The 20,634-nt window shown below is 41.4% G+C and overlaps 1 protein-coding gene across 1 annotated transcript; it reads right to left on the bottom strand.

Moving 5' to 3' along the window:
• Positions 1–651: 651 nt before the first annotated feature.
• GPNMB (glycoprotein nmb) lies at positions 652–18,561 on the bottom strand. Its single transcript, XM_058040713.1, has 11 exons — positions 18,330–18,561; positions 13,303–13,452; positions 12,453–12,596; positions 10,936–11,115; positions 9,626–9,784; positions 8,849–9,157; positions 7,542–7,664; positions 6,749–6,851; positions 5,637–5,842; positions 4,060–4,147; positions 652–3,337 (listed from the first exon to the last, which is right to left on the bottom strand). The coding sequence occupies exons 1-11, from the start codon at positions 18,559–18,561 to the stop codon at positions 3,184–3,186; spliced, it is 1,848 nt and encodes a 615-aa protein (XP_057896696.1). The 3' UTR covers positions 652–3,183.
• Between the last annotated feature and the right edge of the window lie 2,073 nt (positions 18,562–20,634).

Raw genomic sequence — 20,634 nt, 5'->3', positions numbered from 1 at the left:
TAATACTTTTGGTAAGAAAAAAGTGCCACATCTGATGAGCCTTAATTGTGTGCTATAAAAAATATTCAAGAAAAAAAGAGGGGAGGAACAAAATAAGTGGTTTGAAATTGCAACTCAATTTTTTAAAGTCATTCTTAACAAACTTGCTACCCAATTGATGTTTCTGTTTCTTTTGAAGACATGTTTGAAAGGATGTTCTTTCTATGAAGACAATGTACATTTATCTTTGATGTCATTCTTGATGTTATTTCTCCAAAGGGAATGCCTGAAACCTGTCTTGTAACATTTGCTGACATTCACAAATCTGTTGTTTGTCAGCTGTTCTTGCCTTTGAAGGACATGAAGCTCATTTGTATCCTGATCTGTTCTGAAATTGTGTCATCTGGGTGTTAAGAAAGTCTCCTTGCTTCTCAGGTTTGTGGGGCCATTTCTCTGAGTACACTTGAAGGGAGACTGCAAAATCAGCTTGATAACCCTGGTAGAGCCAGGTGTGGGCTGAGGGTAAGGCACATCCCATGTTTTATGGGGTTAGACACTCTATTGATCAATAATTGGGCAACCCATCAAGTTGCTTATCTTGCAGTTTCTTGTTCTGAGACAAAGCAGCGAACTCTTTTAAAATCATTACATGGTTTATTTGTCAGTGCAGCAGTTAAGTTCCATTGTATAAAAGTAAAGATGTATGAAATAGAAGTTACAGCTGAAAAGGAAAAATGGTAATATAAAAATGTAGTATTCTGACATGGCACTTAAAGGGATACAGTGCAAGATATTCCTAATACTTTAAGTATAAAAAAGTTCTTAACAAATGCCTGAAAGGAGTTTTCTATGCAAAAGCTTAAGATGTCTTAAGATGTCATCTAAGATGCAGCATTTTGCAGAAACAAGATGTTTTCTGCATGTAGCCCAGGTGGGAGCCTGCATCTTCACTGATCCTGAGCTGTGACAGATTTTATGTTTTCATGCTTCATTACAAGTCATCTTAAACTTTCCACTAAACCCCTGTCCTGCCTCAAGCTAGAGCAACAAATACAAATTACAGTCCTGCCTGACTGATAACAGAGCACACACTTAAAGAGTAATTTTTGTAGAAAATGTGTTTCCTGTTTAAGTCAGAAAATAACTTGAGATGGTAGTTCTTAGACAATAGGATGTTACATATGAGGAAGATGGAACAATAGCAAATACACTGCTTTTAATAATACAGCTGAAATAGCCACAAAAGAATTAAAATAATGAGAGAACCTAGAAACAAAAGAAGAAAAGGGACTGTTGAATTTTAGAGCTAAAGAATTAATCTCACAGGTATGTTGGAGTCTGCATTTTTAAAAAAATATCCTTAAGTCATTGAAGGTGTCTGTGCACACTGGGAAGGGGGAGTGAAGACTAGATTCAGATTACAAATGACAAGCATTTTGAAGATCTGCTAAAACACTAGGGAAATTTATAATTATGTTTTGTTTATAATTATAATTATGTATTGCCACAGGAACAGAAAACAGTATATATCAGAGATATTTCAAGACATGTTAAATAAGCTAATTATATTGAAATACAGATCTTCAAAGAATTCAGTGTTTAGAAATGGATTATGTAAGGTCATTTGCCCAGCCTCCATTTTGGCCATAACCTTTGCTAACAACAAAGGAGTTTTTTGAAACATGAGCTATAAAGAATTTTTGGTCTGTTTGCTCATCTCCATGAACCTTTTTAGCAACCTCCTCCCTTTCTGCAATTAAGATGCCCTCCTTTTCTCATCATGCAAGGAGCCAGCCTTCAGCAGTTTGTGAAATGCCATGATGCTGAGTGATGAGCACGTGTGGCTGTGAGGCCAGATCACTTGTGGAAGGCCTCAGAATGAGTTCTTTTAACAGAATTGCAGCTAGAGTGAACAAGTGAAGGCACACTGATTTTGCATAAATTTACATTTTCTAAGGTGCATCATGTCAAAGCAGAAACTGGAGCAGAGTGTTTTAGTTATCTTGGGGTTTTCGTTTATTTGATTGAGTTGTCAGAGGGATGGAGGAGCAAGCAGAAATTAATGTCTCTTTACAACAGGAAAGACAGAAAGGAAAAGAGAAGAGGAAAAGGCAGTTGAATGCTGCCCCTTCCTGCTAGATCCCTTCTTCTGCTGACCCTTCATTGGACATAGATTGTTGTATTGCAATGTTATGTCACGTGGATTATTATTTTACAGTAGATCATATCTGCCCCCTTGGGAGCAGTGGTGCCAGTCCAGTGTCTCAAGACCAGTGGAAGCAAAGGAGGCAAAGGCAGCATCAGCAGCTGCAACTCAGAATTTTACGTGGAACTCAAAGTTTGAACAGGGAGAGCCAAGCCAGTGGGCCTCATCTTGTTGCCTGGGTGTCTGTGGTCTCGTTTATAGTGAGGCTCATGCACGGCTGGCCATGTCCAGTGGGAAGCTAAGTGTGTCCAGCCCTGCTTTCTGGCCCTGAGGCCAGCTGGCATTGAATGAGCTGCACCCATGGTATTGAACCCTGAGACACAGGGTGGCTGCTGCCAAGCTCACAGTGGGGGCAGTGCCTCTGGTGGTTCCCAGAATGTGGGGTTTGCTTGGTGGGGAGCTGGCTGGCCTGGGGCCAGTCTGTGCCAGGACCTCCTGAGCAGTGCAGCAGTGGCAGCAGCTCAGTGCCAGTGCCTGGGAATGCCTGGCAATAGGCCATGGACATAACACATGCCTGCCCCCCATGTCTCTCTTTACAGCAAAGACATGAATCCTGCTAAGGCTCTAAGCAGCAATAAAAGCTAAGTGTTTACAAGTTCATTGGTTTGTGGGGGGTTTTGTCTTTTTTTTTTTTTTTTAATTAACTTCTTCTCTACCTTCCCCCCCGCCCCCTTCCAGATTTTGGATGTGATTAATTTTGCACGTTGTTAACCTAGAAATAAGAAAAGCCAGATAAGGGGGTGGGGGGTATTAGTAATTCAGAAGATTGTATCCTACATCACAAGCAAGAACAGCAAGTGCTTAAAACTACCTCGTTTTTCTACAAAAGACTACTTTAATATTGCTAATTGCACCAAGCCCCAAAAGTTAGCATCCTATCTACATGTGCTTTCCCCTTACTCCCTCGGGTTTTTTTATAACAAGAAGAAAGCTTCATTAAAGTATAGTTCAGATACAAGTGCTGTACTTAATCTAATAGTCAGTGTTACACTAAAGGTTTAAACAATGCCAGGTTTACTCTTCAGCAGAGGATTTCTCTCAGTGCTATTAGGGAAGAAAACAGCTTTGAAAGTGCTGAAGTAAGCAGTAAATCCCTCCTGCTTCTGTGTTTGCTCTGCACTCCTCTCAATGGGCTTGTACTGCTTGTATCTCCTGCAAGGAATGTGAACAGTCAGTTGCTGGAAGACTTCTAAAGGAGGGTGCAGCACTGATCATGTGCTCATCATGCATTCCCTCTCCTCCTCCCCGTTCAAACACATCCAGTGTCTGGCAGCCATGGGTCAGTAGTGGTGACAGGGGCCTGGATAGGCAGTAGGAGAACTGCTGCTCCATGGGTGTGTGTGTTTCTCACCACTCACTGGGAAGGGTGAGCCCACACTTGACTCAGGAGTCTTCGGGCAGTCTCAAAAGAGAAACTTCCAAAGTCTCATGAGAATAATAACAATGCAGCAGTGTGTGCTTCTGTCAACTACTAGCCTGCATGCTCAGCACCTTTTGCCCAAAGAATTTATTAATCAATTATTTAATGAAGAATTTGTTTGGTTTCACTGCATATATAAACCACATCATGCAGTTTGAGTTTGCTTTCTGCTTAGATGAAGTTCCCAGGCCTGCTAGTATTACTGTTTGTGCTAATGGGCACAGAATGTGCCCATTTTTTTCTGAAAGTCCTTAACATCTGCATAATTTCCAATGGTTTTGTGGCCTAAACCAGTAATCTTATTTTCTTAAATATTTGCCAGAATATTTGTAAGCTCCAATAGTAACTAAACAAAAATGTAGCTAAAGCAAATTTAAATTGTTCAGTTTGTTAATTTAAATAATATTTTGACAGTTCTTGGAACTGTTTTTAATCATAGAAACTAGCAACTTACTTGTAAAGGACAAATGCCCCAATGGTAGCAAACACTGCCAACAAGCCAAGGAAGATAAAGACACCTGCTGTTGTTCCAGATGATGCTCCTACAGTTCAGAAAGTAGATTGATTACAAGTTAGCCTCTATTTTACAGTGAGATAGACTTTCCAAAGAAAATGCCATTTTTACTTATTGCTGTATGAATTGAAGCACAGTTAGTAATTCTAAAATGCTAAACACTGGAGGTCAGTGGCTGGCAGGAGGTGGTGCTTTCACATCCTAATCCACGTAATTCTTGATTCCACCAGAGTGTGAGTTGTGCTTTGCCAGTTTTCTCATATGAGCTCTGCTCCTCAGACACGTGGCTACCCTTCCAGCATGGACAGGAATGAAAGGCCCTGCTGGCACTGCACAAGGTGAAGCTAATTTGATCCTTGCCATTTGTTATGCTGAAGAAATGTTTACACTGACTATAGGATAACTGACAAAATTAGATAGGCTCATCCAGAAGGCAACTTAAAGCAGCAATCTCTCTTAGATCCTAGTTCTGCTTTGAATATAGCAGAAGCCCAAAAGTTCAAGTCAGCTTTGCCCAGACAGACCAGGCTTACTGGGCTATAGTCTCTGTGCATACAGTTGAGAAAAACCTTTCTGCATGCTTAGTTTCACCTTTAGGAACCAGAATGCATTTAGAGGTCAGGCATTGTGCCTTATTCATAATGAACTGATTTCAGTTCAGATAAACTTACACCTAGATTAAATCAAACCATCAAAAATGCTATGGAAAAAGACTGCAAAGGCTCAGTTGTTTGGGTGATAGTAATTAGAGAGTTCAGAAGAGTCACTGGGACACTGTAATAGGAAGTCAGGAGGGCAATGAAGTGGGAGCAGAGAGGCAGCACTGTCTTTTAGACTTCTGACTGAGGCTGAGTTTCATAGCTGGTTCTGTCAAGACTGCTTTGATAGCTATGAGATAGACACAGTGATATTTATCCAACCAAAGGTAAAGCTCCTTTTTGGAAATAGTTTGGAAACGGTTTGGAAAACTGGGCAGACTCTGTAGTCACTGGATATAACACAGATCATTCCAGAACATAATTCATCTTATCCTCATGTAGAAATAGAAACCATGTCGAGGCCCATGGGCAGTAAAGAAGTCCCAGGGCAGCCAACTGTGCTGCAGACTTTGATTTCTTGAGCTGAATTCCCCTCTGTTTCTGCTATCTCTCCATGTGTGGAATGGATTGGCTGGCATGTTCCCCACCTGCTTTTCTGCCCAACATTTTTCTGTGGAAAATTACATTATGGCTTAAGAACTGTTCATATTCTGTGATACTGAATAGCTTGTATAATTACTGTACTCATTGGATTGTAAACAGAAGTCAAACCAAGGTCTAACAGCTGAAATTCCCCCAGGGAAATAATCATCATTTTATCTTTGCATGGACTCTTAGACAAGCTGGTGCAGTCTCAGCCGAGGCTTCCAGGCATAACAAGAACCTCACTATGGACTCCTGTGTTCTCTCCCCTGCAGGGAAATGACCACAGGAAGAAGCTTTTCACCAACAACCCACATCTGCTCTTTGTGGACTCACCTCCATTTACAGAGATCAGGGCACTGGCAAGGGCTTGGCTTGTGTCATCACCCAGGGTGATGTTTATGCAGTAGGTCCCAGGTTCCTCAAAAGCTCTCCTGATGGTGAGTAAGCACTCATCTGTGACGTCGATGGGGTCACACACCATGCTCTTGGACACCTGGCACGTGGGGTCAGAAACCACCGTGCAGACATCTGTGGGGAGACTGGCATGGGGAGAGAGAGCTCATTGCATTGTGGAGTCCTGCCAGCCCACTTAGCCCAGTTCACAGACACATTGCCCTGGTGCACCAGTTTTATGCTGGTGCCTGTTGAAATCAGTGGCACTGTAGTGATTTAAGTGTATTTTATTAATACTATATCTACTTTTTGCATACCTATACATTTATATATGTACATGTGGATTTTATATAGAATGCTTGTATACAATCTGTATAATTATCTGCTTGTTTTGCTTATCATTTAACCTTTTATGGTTTTGATGCAGGATTACCTGCATCAACTTTTAAAGTCCCTGATCTTTCATACACTTAATACACATCTTTAAGAAAGGAATGCAAATTCTTTTAAGTAGTATTTATCATGTGCTGGAAAAGAAGATACTCCCTTAAGAGAGGTTAATTGTATTCCAGTTGTATTACCATGGTGTTTCTTGTACTTCTTGGTCCTCTCAACTCTAACCTTCTAAGACCTAGGAATATTAGTCCAATGTTTGTGCATCCAAGAAGTTTCTTGGACTCACCCATTTACTCCAAGTGTCAAAAACTCATGGCCAAATAGAAAGGATTTCCTTACAATTTCAGTAAACTGCTTCCTGCTTTACTGTAAGTGCTGAAATCTTGTCTTGGCCAGGAGACTATAAATTGTGTTTTCCCCCACAATCAGTTCCTTATTTTTACTGAGACTGAATGTTTGCTCTGAATCCTAAGTCCCTGGCAGTAGCCTCTGTTGGCATAGTTTAAAAATGAGACTTGCATTATCTTTAGTTCCCATCAAGAAATAGAAACACTGCAGTTCCCAAATTTTGTTCATATGCATCTAAGTGCATATAGCATTCCAGCACCTAATTAGTTTTAAACTGGGAAGACTGACAGCTTCATTCACACACTTACCTCCCTTGGCAGGTAACAACAAAGTCAACCAGTGAGTTTTCAGCTTGACTTTCTGTCATCTGGATGCTTGTCATCTGAATAATATTTACCTCGAGGATTCCCTCTGGGAGAGGAAACACATATCAACTGTAGGACACATGACAAGCCTTGAAGTCCGTGTGTACTGAACCTCGAGTGTTTGGCTGATGCTCAGTTCAGGTCTTGTTTTTCATAACCTCCTCCCTCCCTCAGCACTCCTCTTGAAGGCTTTGAAAGCTGAGAAATTTTCCAGTGCTTTCCCTGTGAGGCTGCTCCTTTCTGGTCTGCCTTTTTTCCCCCTCATTATTGTTATTTACTTCCTTATTTTGCTAAATCACTTCCCACTACATGAGATTTCTCTGCATTCAAAGGCCAGTTCAACCTTAGGTAAACCTCCTCCCCAGCCCATGGGCTCCTGCTGTGGCATGTTCAGAAGGTGGTGACAGAGAAAGGAGTGACACAATGCACGTCCCCACCAGCACGTGGGGTCAGCCATCAGCAGGGATCCAGACCAAGGTCCAGCCTCACGTGTCTGAAAGCAAGGGGTCACAACCTCTGCAACTAGCCCCTGGCAGAGTGCAGGCAGAAACCAAAGTCAGCCAGTCAGATGTCTGCACATTAATCCCTAAAACTCTCAGCTATGTCCATGAGAAGGATCTTTTTGTGGATCTTATGTAATTGATAAAGACGTGTCTAAATAAACATTATTTCTACCATGTATTGTTGCTCATTGTTAACATCATTCCTCTGTGGAGGTGTTGACACACATCCTTACCTACAACAGCAATACTGCTTCCATAGTATCCATTTCTGTAAATGTGGCAGCCTCCATCAGGATTGTCCTGCACTGACTCCACAGTGGGAGAAGAGTCAGAATCAGAAGATGCTCCTGTTGGAGCTGTTCGAGGCAGAAGAGATAGAGATGCAACAACTTTAGAACAAGCCCTGCTTTGGGGTATTCTGAGCACAGCCACATGTTCCAGCTGTTCCTGCATTCCACAGGCTGTCAGTGGCCTTGGTTTGCAGCTGTGCAGTCATGTGTGTATCTGTGTAATAGCTCATGGCTGTAACCCCTAAAGAAAGCACAAGTGCCCAGCTTTAGAACCCCAGAGTGGCCTGGGGAGCCTCACTCACTCCAAAAGCCACCTGGCTAGTCACCCATCTCTGTGAAATAAAAGGGAGACTACAAGGTGTAATACAATTAAATACTTCTTTAAAATCCCCAAATCAATTATATAAGAAATCCAAAGGCCAATAAAACATTTAAAATGCTTTTTTAAAAGCTGGTATTTTCCCACTGCTCTACATTACAGCTAGTGGAAAAATGAAGAGGGGAAATGGTGAAAATTATATCTTTCCTTTCATTTTTCATTCTCACTCCATATTTTGGTAAGAGCACATATTAAAAATATGAAATTTGAAAAATATAGCCACATTTACAGTTTCACAGTAGTAGTATTATGGCTGAAACTGCAGGCCTTCTTAAAACCCTCTGAGAGGATAAACCAATGCTGAACATAATAAAAGTTATTCTGAAATATGTTAGTCAATAAATTTAAAGTGGAAAAGCTGTTCTGGGTTAATACCATGTGGAAATCCCATATTTTTGAATATGACTAGGTTTTTCTAGTTCAATCCAATCTTATTTAGTTTTGGACGGAAGTTAATGCAATCCAGAAAGGAGCTTGCTATAAGAGTGTTCTTAAATTCCCTTTTCTCACTTGAAATTTACATCTTACCGCAGAAGATGACCCTGAGTAGACAAGGCTAGAATCTCCTGACCAAGTGTGGCAGAGATAATACAAACTTATATTTATGTTCACCTGAAGACCTTTGTATGCTGTAAGTGTGGTGGTGGAACTGGATGCATAAGGAGGTAAATGTGTAAGTGATCCCTACCACAGAATCCTAGAGGAGTTAATGCTTATTGATTCTGTCTCTAAGCCAATTTTATAGAGGGCTTCCAGAGGCTTGCAGCTCTTTCACAATGACAGTAAAACTACTAAAGATATTAACTTAAAACATCAGAATATAGAGTTTTAGCATAGCTCCTACTGCCAGTGCTGTTTGAAAAGTGCTTACCTGCTGAGGTGGGTGGTGGTGCAGTGGGTGTTACTGGCCTGCAAGGTACAGGTATAATGGCTTGGACAGTTAAATTCAGAGTGAAGTTTCCTTGCAGAGTGTAGGTGTGAGATGTACTAGAACCACTGGCTACAAACAAGCCACTTCCATCTCCAAAGTTCCACTTGTAGGAGATGGCAGAATTATTCAGATAGTAGCTGGGATCGTGGATCTTCACATCAAATGTAATTGGTGAGTCTTTGATGAAAATGGAGTCTGAGATGTTGCGGTCGTGTTTTTGGAACATACTCACAATTACTGGAATTTTGTCTGGAGGGGGGAAAAAAGAGGTAAATAAATACAGCAGAGATACCTGGCTGCAAACAATAAACAGTTCCAAAGCCCCTGAACAGCAGCAGCCAGAGTGTGAGATGCAAACATGGTATCTTTAACACAGGTGTGTACTTTAATTTGATTTATGACCTGAGGAGTGAATGTCAGTAGGAAAGAGCCAGAAAAATATGGGAACAAATGAGGAATCACAGACATCTGTGGAAGAATGCATTATCTCTCGTAAATCGTTTTCCAATACAAAGTGGAGGAGTCACTGCTGAATTGGACAATAAGGTTACTTAAGCTACTCAAGGCAATTTACCAGAGATTCCACTTTCATGCTAAAAACCTTTATCAGGCCAATGTTCTTCTTTTCATGCCAGACAATGCTTGTGCTGAATTATTTTAACAGCTAAGCAACAAACACCCCCAGCATGTCAGCACAGCCAGTTCCAGCACGCTCACCTGTCACAGAGTAGGTGGTTTTTGCTCTTGCAACCGGAACAAATCCTGAGTGGCCTCTCCTGTAAATGGACACTGCCATCCCGTGTTCACCAAGGGTGATATTTGCTGTGTTCACTGAAAACTTTGCTGAAGATCGTCCCGTTGTTTGGTAATACTGACCTGAAACAGAACATGAACTCAGAACGTGAAAATGAACATTAAAATGGAGTCTGAACATCTCAGACTCCATTTTCCCCCTCAGCCTCACCACAAGTTGGTTTATGAGAGGCAAAGTCTCTGAGAATCTTAGATTGTCAAAATCAAAATTAATAGTTTAGAAATGTCTTCCAATAATCTGACAGGTGATTTTGAAGGACTGGATACTTTTACAGTGTGTTTACTCACATAAATTCCGGTTTTTTAAAGTTGTCAAAAAGATGTCCCCAGTTTCACTAATCCAAGAAAAAATTGCCAAGACATCTACTTCTTTCCAAAGCAGTTACAATACATTAAGTCATTAAGATTATGTAGTGGATGGTGTGAGGCATTTTCAGTGATCTTGTGTTTGCTTTCAGCGTAGCCAGAAGATAAAATACCTCTTGCTTCATATTCTAGAACCATTTTTATATATTTGATTTTTTGTCTTTTTAACAGCTGACTGATAGTAATCACCTCTGCATAAAATTTGGATTATTATTATTATTATTATTATTACTACTACTACTACTACTACTACTACTACTACTACTGATACTGACAATAATAGTGATCTAGCCAGGAGAACTGAAGGCACTAAGATTTAGTATGTAGCCAATGGCAGGAATAGCCCAACCATTACATACTCAGGATCAGGAAACGTTGAAAATCAGCATCTGTGACCAGAGCAGCAGAACAGTCAGTGGCAGTTCTTGCCTCCCTAGAGACAAGAAGTGCTGCACTGTTAAACTGGTGATACACAGCACTGCGTTCTCTCTTAAATCTGAAAGTCTTAAATGGCAGTGAGCTGTCAATAAATCGTCTGACTGACCTGCTCAGACTCTCTATTTTCCTAGAAAAAGATCTTGAGTAATCCTGAAAGGAAATTCATTTTCTTCAGTGGTAGTATTGTGAATGTAGGTTTAAAGAGAATCTTCTGGTAATCCATGATTCCTAAACCAAACAAGTGATGGCCTCTCTGGAAAAGTGGGGAATTAATTCAGTATTTCCACTCAAGAGTGTGGAATCATTTAAAAAGCGCTTTTAGTAAAACATGCTTGACAAATGAGTTGTGTACAAAGGGAATAAAAGGTTTGCAACATCACCCCAGCCAAGGCATGTGTTGCAGTACTAACCAAAAGTGTGAAACACATAGACAAAGTTCCTTCTTCTCCAGCCCGGGTGATGAGGGAAAGGACGCCCATCTGGGAATACATGGTGGCTGTGGTTGCTTGTGCAGTTTTCCCAGCCACAGCTGTCAGTCCATTCAGTCCAGTTGTAGACATAGACTTGCTGATCCATGGAAGCTGGAGGATCTAAGGATAGAAGGAGGACATGTTCTGGTCAACTGGGAGGTGTGCAGAGAGTCAGAAAATAGGAGGCAAGCACTGCAGGTTATAGCAATGGCTGCATTTAAACAGCAGGGGAAGTGGGGTATTTTTAGACTGACGGTAATTCATTTTCCTGAAGTTGTGCTTTGTTTGGTTTTTAATGTAAACACAAAATGGTTCTGTCTTGGTGCTATTTTGTTAAGAAGCTTTTTTTAAAACTTTACTGTCTCAGGGGCCAGACACAATTTAGAAGTGCTTGCCCAAAAATTTGCTGTTGATTACACAGGATGCTACTGTTCCACTGAGGATAACAGAGCTACCTAAATACTTGGCAGGCAGAATCTAAAATTGTAAGTACAAAGAGTGGCTGTGAAAGCACTCTAAGGTTTTATTTATTTATTGTTTGTTTTGTCAGAAAAGTTTTCTATGGCACCTTTAAATAACTTAGAAATTAATTTCTGTCATTTTCTGAATAGTAAATGGGAAGTTTCCTCCCCCAAACAGCACAGCAGATATTAAGTAGAATATGGATATAAGCTGCTAACAAAAAAATAGATAGTTAACTGCAACCTAGGCTGACAAAAAACTTGCTGGTATGAAATGAAAATTACTTTGATCAGTAAAAAAATTTGTTGAACATTTATGCATTCAGAGGATGAAAGGTACAACAGCATGTGTTGTTCTAGATCCAGCAGCTTAAAACACTGGAATTATGATAGGCTTTTTTCTCCATGTAGTAGTAAATAAGATGAAAAAGGGTGATTTTCTGAGAAAAATATTGCTTGATTTTTAGATATTTATTTGTTCATTTTTTAATTCCTAAAATGTGGAAGTGTGAGATTTGCTTTTTTGTGCAGATATGATAAGTGAATTCTACAATTCATAATTGAAAAAACAAACCCTCCAATTTTATAATTTGACAGCTTTATAAACTTGAAAGAAAACAGTGTAACTGTGCAACGATGAAAACAGTGCAACATAGTGCCTGAGCTGAAAAGCAGTGACAGTTTTGTTGGGAAGTCAGATTATGTGACTGCTTTGGGAAGGCAAGTTTATAGCTATGGTCAGTCTCAAATTACCTGGTCCGTGTATCTGGAGTGGGGCAGAGCACTAAAAATACCACAGTGATCTTCTTAGGAAAAAACTGGTGTGGCACAGGCTGGGCATGCACAGGTAAATGTTATCAGTTATCAGTTATCAGTTATCAGTGATATCAGCACAGCTGCTGTTCCCTGGGTGTGCCTGCGGTGCTGTCAGAGCTCAGTGACACACAGCAGCACAGGCAGGTGTGAGCCTGGTGCAGGGACATTGCCATTACCTACCCCGGGTACAGTTTCTCCTGTATACAATGTTGCCATCATTATCTTCTGTCTGGCACTTGGGAAACTGGAGAGTCACCGTGAAGCTCACGTTGGATCCTACCAGTGCTGGGCTGTCACTGTCCAGTTTGGCTGTCACCCTTCCGCCTGAAAAAAGAAAATTGGTCTTTGCTGCAGTGAAAGATGCATTGCAGCAGAAGCTGCCATCAACTTGCACCATTTACAGTGGAAAGGCTTTCGTGGTTACTCTGTTTCTAAGGGCTTTCGTGCTCCTAAGTCACTTGTGCTCTTACCAAAACCCCAACTTCAAACAATCAGAGGGACTCAGCATATCCCCCCAGATCACTCACTGGTCTGCCATTAATGTTCTTCCTAAAATTAAGAAGGTAATTTTCTACCTGTGGGGCGGTCAGTGTATCTCAAAGGAGAAAATTTGCGTTTCTCCCCAGGGACAGTCATTGACCCTCAGCTCAGACATGGTGCTTGCTGAAGCTGTCAGTCTGAAGCCCACGTGCCCTGCTGAGGCAGCGGTTGAAGCTGCCTGTCCTCCAGAGCATGTTTCTTGCAACAGATTGTGCTGGAGCCCTGACCATCAGTACTTCTTGGTAAGTATTAATGTCTGTCTGAGATTAGTCATAATGGGAAAGCATTTTATGAAATAACTCACTGTTCTGCTTCCTCAGACAGCCCACTGGGGATGGTATCAAACCCAATCCTCTCTAACTCACCATTCTGTGCAGCAGTGGATATTGCCCCTATGAAAATGCTCTATAGCACCTGCACTCTGCACTGTGATGGACTTTGTGGCCGCTGCAGTTTTTCAAGTGTCTTTGAAATGTGTATGTGCTATCACCTTTCCAGCAGTCCTTCCATCTGGGATCTCCTTCTTCCCAGAAAGGATAAAGTTTTTCATTCCATTTATTTTGATCACTAGACCAGCCATGTAGCTTCTTGTAGGATGTCACAGGAGAAGTGCTTCCATGGTTCAACACATCTTGAAACCCTAGAGAGAAAATCAAACATCAGTGTTAATGTAATGCAATTTTCCCTACTACTCTATAAAAACATTACTCTTGTGCTGAACTTTAATCATGCACTAGTAGAAAACTTTCCACCAGTAGAAAATGATGGAATTTTATCATTGCAGCTATAAACACTTATCAACTATAATCAACACAAAGACAATTCCACCATTGTCAGACTGACATATTTTTCTACTTGCAGACTTGCAAACTTCCCAGACAAAGAATAAATATGTTTACAATGTTTTGACCGTATCAGAGCAATGGTTTGCAAGAGTTTACATAACCCTGCAACAGTCAGGCTCCCTGCACAGAGGTTGCTTGATTTCTGACTGCTTTGCCTGGTAATAAATCTACAAGTAAAAGGTTAATGGGATAAATTCATTCTGAGTTCTGCTCTAGTGGAAGTTGTGCCAGGAATTAGTTTTGACCCAGTGCAGCTCCTTTGGTGAGTTGGCTGGTGGTTTGGGTGGGAGGGGTGGAACCAATTATAACAGAAGCTGGTATTTCCAGAAAAGGAAATTTAGAGCTGAATAGTAAATTCAATGTGTTTATAATAGAACAACAATAACATATTAGCTTCATGCCTTTTATTTAGAAATGGCTCCGATATTAAATAACTTCAATAACCTCTTTCTTCTCATATTACTACAAATGATGGGCTCAAACTTTTCCCAGGCTTCTAGGATCCCTCTTTCTGTCACAAAGGATACATAGTGAAAAGCAACATAAATATCCAAGTAACCTGTAGGAACACGTTGGCCACTGTAGGATGCCATAAAAATATGTTTATAAGAGGGCTCATGGGCATAGTTCCATGGAAGCCTGGAGGCTTTACAGGGCTCTGCCATGTTAATCAGGTAAGGTAACTGCTGGGTGTGCCATTCTGTCACAATATTAAGGGAGTTAGGATTTCTGCTTTCCATGGTTTATTGTAAAGGTACAGCTGATGCAGATTTATACTTAGATTTATACCCAAGTGCAACAAAGTTCTGGATGACTTCAAGGAAAATGCAGAGGCCTGTAAGAAGGGCAAGAATTGCCCTGTATGCCGTAAGCAAACTGGTTGTATTGGAATTTTTCCAAGCTTTGGAAAAGACACAGAGCAGGTGTAGCCAGTTCAAGCATGGTCTTTACAGGTGGGTGGCTCCTAATTTTACTGCAAGAGAGAATCAGAGAAACAGCTCAGAAGAAGAGTGGAGCTGCTTTCTCTTGGTGTTTTATTGCCCAGTGAGATTTCTGCTGGGCAGGAAGAACATCCCTTGGCCAGCCCCATCCCCACTCTGAGCTGATGCCAGTAGCTCTCTCCCCACTCTTGAGGACTGAAGGGTTTGAGGAAAATAACAGATTTTGCACTCAGAGACACAATCTCCCACAGTCTTTTGCCCTCCAGGAACTCCCTGCAGTCTCACTTAAATCACTTGAATCAAGTCTTTCCTGCAGATTTAATATTTTTTGATGTGAGCAAGCATAACGTTATGACTGGTATTGACTTAATGACCTGTATCACATGCTGTATTGTTTTGAGTCTTGGACAGAAGGAGAGTTTGGTAATGTTGTTGTTCAGAAACTTTGCTCAGGAAAAAAACAAATTAGCAACTATAAAAGTACTTCACAAAGGCTTAGCAAGTTCAATTACACTTTGGGTATCATTAAATTAATGTATCATTCAAAAGTAAATGGCTACATAATTTTTGTAATTTATTTTTCCTATTCTCCTTGATTTTCTGTAAAAATTATTTTATGAATAAAAATGTTTTGATTTTGTCAGATCAAAACTTTTCAATCATTGTTTTTTCCCAAATGTTCAATTTATCAAAAACAGCTGGAGCACTTTTAATTTTATAAATGCTTTTAATTTTGTGTTCTCATTAACAATCCTTGAATTCAGATTTCATTTTCTAGTCCAGTAATAGCTGTTGTTACTGCTTCTAAATCACAAGCTGCTTAGGTATTTCTTTGCCTCTCTGATGTGCTTTGTTTATTTCAGTCAAATATAAAATGTTTCACAAGCTTCAGGACAAGACAAAGATGGTTTTTCAGATGAGGAAAGACTTCTGCACTGGTTTCTCTGACACATGGAACTGAAGATTTTCAGTTGGTGAATTTAAAGGAACAAAAAGCTTTACTGTATTTCTTTTTTAACAATGAAAACCACTCAAGGACAGATGTTGGTCGTAACCAAAATTAGAGCAATTCAGTTTGAAATAGACAGAGTAATGTTATGCTCCAAGGAACAGATTCCTGTAATAGTTTTGGTGAGGTGATCATAGGGGAAGAGATCCTATACTTTGATTGACTTTCTTCTTTCTCATTCTGGCTTTCATTTTGATGAAAAACATAGCAGAGACAAGTTCAGTATTTCCTGTGAAAGTGTATTAGCCATGAGAGAGAGAATGAGAGCAATGTTAGGACAGCAGAAATAGAAAGATGACCCAGCTAAAGAGGATAAAAGTGTATTAGAAGTAAAAAGGTTGATGGAATGGCACCAGACTGTAACATAAACTTTCTAAAGTTATGTATAAAAACATAATAAAGCAGGACAAAAAAGAATTTGAGAAGCAACTTGAAAAAAACCATAAAAACTACAAATTAACATTTTTTCACCAAATAGATAATAAGTTGGAAAGCTTGCCAGGATGTATGGGGCCAAAATATGATGTAGATGCAAAAAAAGCATTCAGGGAAGGTAAAGGAGTAGCACAAAAGTTGAATAGGTCATCTGGTTTATATTTTCATTCACAAAGGAAGAACATAGGGAGTTTCTGTGATAGAATTTTTTTTTTACAATGACAGAGAATATCTCTCAAAATGAAGTGTTGGCACATAAAACCCAATTATGGAACAAATCAACAAAATGACAAAGTTGTCTAGATAGGATGGCCCAAGTATGGAAGTTATTCAAGAGTGAAATAAATGAGCTATTAACCATAGCATGTAACATCTTGCTTAACACTGCTTCAGTGACTGAGAAACAAAAATTGGCAAATGTGATGACAGTTTTTAAAAACACTTCCAGGGAAGATTTAGAGGATTAAAAAAACCCTTTGGGGCTCAAGTTGGAGAAGCTGGTAGGAACAGCAGTGAAGAACAGAGCAAGTAGGTACAGTGCATTAATATGATTTGCCATAAAAGGAGTGCATTGCTCACAAACATATTCTGAGTTTTGCAAGGGAGACAGAGAGCATGGGAACAAGGCTGACCTGCTTGTTACAGTCTGCCTGAGTTCCAGACAGCACTTGATGAGGTCCCTTGCTAAAGGAACATAAAGCAATTAAGTTACCGTGGGATAAGAATGAAGGATTGATTTCACATGAGTAAATGATTGGTTAGGATATTAAAAAAAAAAAGTTATGAATAAGTGCCCAGTTTTCTCCATTGAAAAAATAATTTAAATGTTCATAATCTGGAAAACAGGTAACAGCGTGGTTCTTTAATCTGCTGAGGACTGTGCATTAAAGTAATAAAGGGGAGGACTGTATGAAATTAGATGACTCAAGAATGAAACTGTATGAAATTCAACAGTGTTAAATGTAACCTTACATTGAGAATAAGGGGCTCTAAACTAGCTTTAAACTCAGAAATGGAATCTTTCAGCTTTGCAGTTTTGAATGCAGCACTCATTGGTAGTTGAAAACCTGGGAAAAGGCTAGATAGAGAACAAAGATGGGAACATCATTACAGCATTTTATAATGCCATGTCTTGAGTACTGTATGCTCTGTTCTCTGCAGCTCAATCACTATAAAAGAACTGAAAAAATACAGGGAGAGGTGGTGGGGACGCTACAAAGGGATAGAATTGTTTCCATATGAGGAACAGCTGTATAGACTGTGTCTTGAAGCCTGGGGAAGAGGTGACGGGGGAGAATATAAAAACAGAACCATGAACAGCATGGAGGAAAAAGCTGAAGGAACAAAAGTTAAGGGGAATCAAATGAAACCAGCAGGTTACAGGTTCTAAGCACATCAAAGGTACTTCTTCACATAAGGTACAATTAAGGTGTGAATTTTTTTGCTGGCAGGACGTAGTGTGTCCCAAAATTTTACACGTGTTGCAGCGAAAACCCAAAATGCATGAACAGATGGAAAAAGTCTAGTAAAAACTGTTAAATACAATGACTCTGCATTTGACAGAGGCAATTCTATAAATGCTGTAAATCATCAAAAGCTGGGAAAGTGCCCTGACCTGCACAGTTATACATCCAGTACTATTCTCCATTGGAGGCAGGTACAAGGCTAGGTGAATGCTCAGATGGATTCAGCTTTTAAGGTTTTCAATTTCCATACTGTACATTCTGGAATTTGAGCTTAAAATCCCATTTCTACATTCCCAGCCCTGAACTCAGTCATCCTATGACTGGAGTCAAGCTGGGAGCCCGGAAAGAAGCAGCTCAGCCCACTCCCTGCCCACTGTGGCTTGCAGATCTAATTCCTTGGCTGGGCTCCTTGACGTTTGGGACACCCAGGTCCAAGTGTCCCAGTGGGGAGCACAGTTTCTGACCTGGCCCCTCGCAGGCACAGCTGAGCCAAGCCAACTGCGCAAAGTCCATTCTGCATCTGCCGTTTTAGCCACGCTTGAGCTGGGGAAGCATCGCTAAGAACTCGCTGCCAAGAGCCAAGCCTCAGCTGCAGCCGGCTCCGTGTACCTGTGGAGCACAGGGAGCGGATTAGCGAGCGGTTCTCAGCGCGCTCCTCCAGCTCCGGCAGCTCGGGTAGCCCGGGCCAGGCCGCCCTGCGGCGGGGCCGGCTGTCGCTCCCGGGCGGGCCGGGCTCCAGGCGCGGGGAGCGGCCGCTCCGGCCGGGCTGCCTGGGCACACGGAGCTCTCCGGGCAGGGCTGAGGGCAGGGGGAGCACTCACGTGTGGCGGCAGCGTAGAGCAGCCCCTGGGCCGGCAGCAGCAGCAGCAGCAGCAGGGCGAGGGGCCGAGCGGCGCCCATGGTTCCAGAGCCGGGCCGGGTCCTGCCGGAGCTGCGCGCCGAGACCGCTCCGGTGCCGGCGGGAGCGAGAGTGAAGCTGCCCCGCCGCTCCGCTCTCCCATTAAATGAAGGGCCCCGGGACTCATCATGTGATGGAATTAAGCAGAGATGCATGATTTTGTCTTCGGCTTCTTTCGGCTCATGTGCTTATGACTCACTCCCTTTGCTTTCAGCGTTCCCTGGGATTACTGAGAGACCTGTTTGGAGCCACACCATTCACCTCACAGGCATTCTTATACTAGTTTTGCGCTGTGATCAATTTTTGTGCTTAATTTGTTTTTAAATTAGGAATCCAAATTAACTCTTGCCCCAGCCTGATTTGCAAGTGTTGCTGCCACAGCTCCCTGCATTTGATGAACCCATCGCTCCTTAAACACATGGCTCATCTCGTATGCTGGGCAACAACTCTAAACTGAGTGGAACATGGCCAATTCCAACACATCTCTTGACTGGGCTCCTGATCAGAGGTGATTGTTAAGGAAAATATTATTTAAACATTTAGTGGGTAGATGCCCATCCAATCTAACCATGGCTAGAGGTGCCATCACAGCCCCTGTGTGCTGATGGCCACTCAATATCCATGACCCCCACACAGACAACTGATTGTATAAACTTCTGGATTCTAGCAATAAACAAAAAATAGACTTTGCTGCCAGCCTAACAATGAGGTATAACCAGTGGCTCAAGAGGAGCAGAGTAGATTGGCAAACACTGCACCTGGTGGATCAAATTCAGGTTCTATGGGCTTGCCAAGCCAGGTGTTCTTCTACAGGCAGTGCAGCAGCTGCTTTTCACTGAAGCCCTGGCAGCCTTGTGAAGTTTTTGGCTGTTGTTTGCAGCAAAGGACAGGCTTTGGTGAGATGGCAAGGCATAGAGCCAAGTACAGTCCTCGAGAGAGAATTGAGTAGTAGTTTCAGTGGTCCCAGAGAACAGCGTAAGTGTGACACCAGCTAGCCAGAAAACAGCAAGCTGGGCAGCAGTAAACCATTTTTATTTTGGGCAGGGCAGGTGGAAGTCCATCACTCCAAGGCACTGTCAACAGAATGAAGACATTGCCCAATGGAAAGAGATTTTAGAACTCTGACTACTTTTTTTTTTTTTTTTTTTTTTTTTTTTTTTTTTTTTGTAGTTTCTTCTACTTTTCTAGTGTTTTCTATTAACTGTGTAAGTTATTACCACTACCCGGAGCACCCTAGCCAGCATTTCTCTCAGTAGTGCAGGCTCTGATGTCCAGTCCTGTGGATGTTGCATATTTAGAATCTGTGCTTCAGCATCCTCCTGGCTGGAGCTAACCCTCCCTGCTGCTGCCAGCCAAGGAGCTGGGTGACAGCAACAGCCTTAGGGCTACAGGCCTGTTTAAACTGAGCCCTCATTATCTGACAGAAACAAGGGGGAGCATAAATCCAAGTCAAAGCTCTAACTGACTGTGCAAAAAAAATCATATGACTGCAGCGTCCTCATGTGATTGTTGCTTTTTTTATTGTTGTTCAATCAGCTCCATTCCCAGTTGAAATGTCAGGTTTCGAAGGCATTCACAATTATTTTTTAAACCATGTGGGACATTAACTTTAATTGCACTCCTTTGTTTCCAGGTTGTTGATCCTAGAAGTGAAAAGTGACCTTCAAACACTGTGGTTCAGCACTGGGAGCCTGATCCAAAGTCTGCTGGGGAGAAAGGAAGTTTGAATGCTCATTCCCAAGAGGGTTTTGAGAACCTCCAGAGAAATAATGCTGACAACAAATGCCTGTTAATTAAAACCAAAAATTTATCAGCCTAAAAACAATAAAGTTGGTTACGATGGAGTTTTTTGCCATGTTATTTGATACATGAAATTGTTACATAAGTTTTGAGTGACAGTCTGAATAAGAACCAGCTGGTAGAAATTATTAAACATGTTGTAAATAGACTTCAGAGGCACTGAGGATCAGGCCTGTGGTTAGAGGAATCCAAACCCACCAGGGCTGGGGTAATAACTAAAAGGTGGCTTTACTGTGACACTCCAGTCCTTCACATTCTTCCTCCTCTGCTCTTGGGCCTTAGATTACACATTCCTGCAGGGCTGACACAGAAAATATTTGGGTCCATCTGTGGTGTGGTTGCAGCCAACATTCACAAGAGGAGAGGAGAAGGGAAGAAAGAGCCAGGCAGAACAGAATTGTAAAGGAAGTGAAAAGAATAAAAAGCTA

Source organism: Melospiza georgiana, chromosome 1 (assembly GCF_028018845.1).
Source record: "Melospiza georgiana isolate bMelGeo1 chromosome 1, bMelGeo1.pri, whole genome shotgun sequence".
Lineage (NCBI taxonomy): Eukaryota > Metazoa > Chordata > Aves > Passeriformes > Passerellidae > Melospiza > Melospiza georgiana.
Note: the sequence above shows the minus strand (reverse complement) of the source record. Positions and strands in the feature narration are given on the sequence as shown.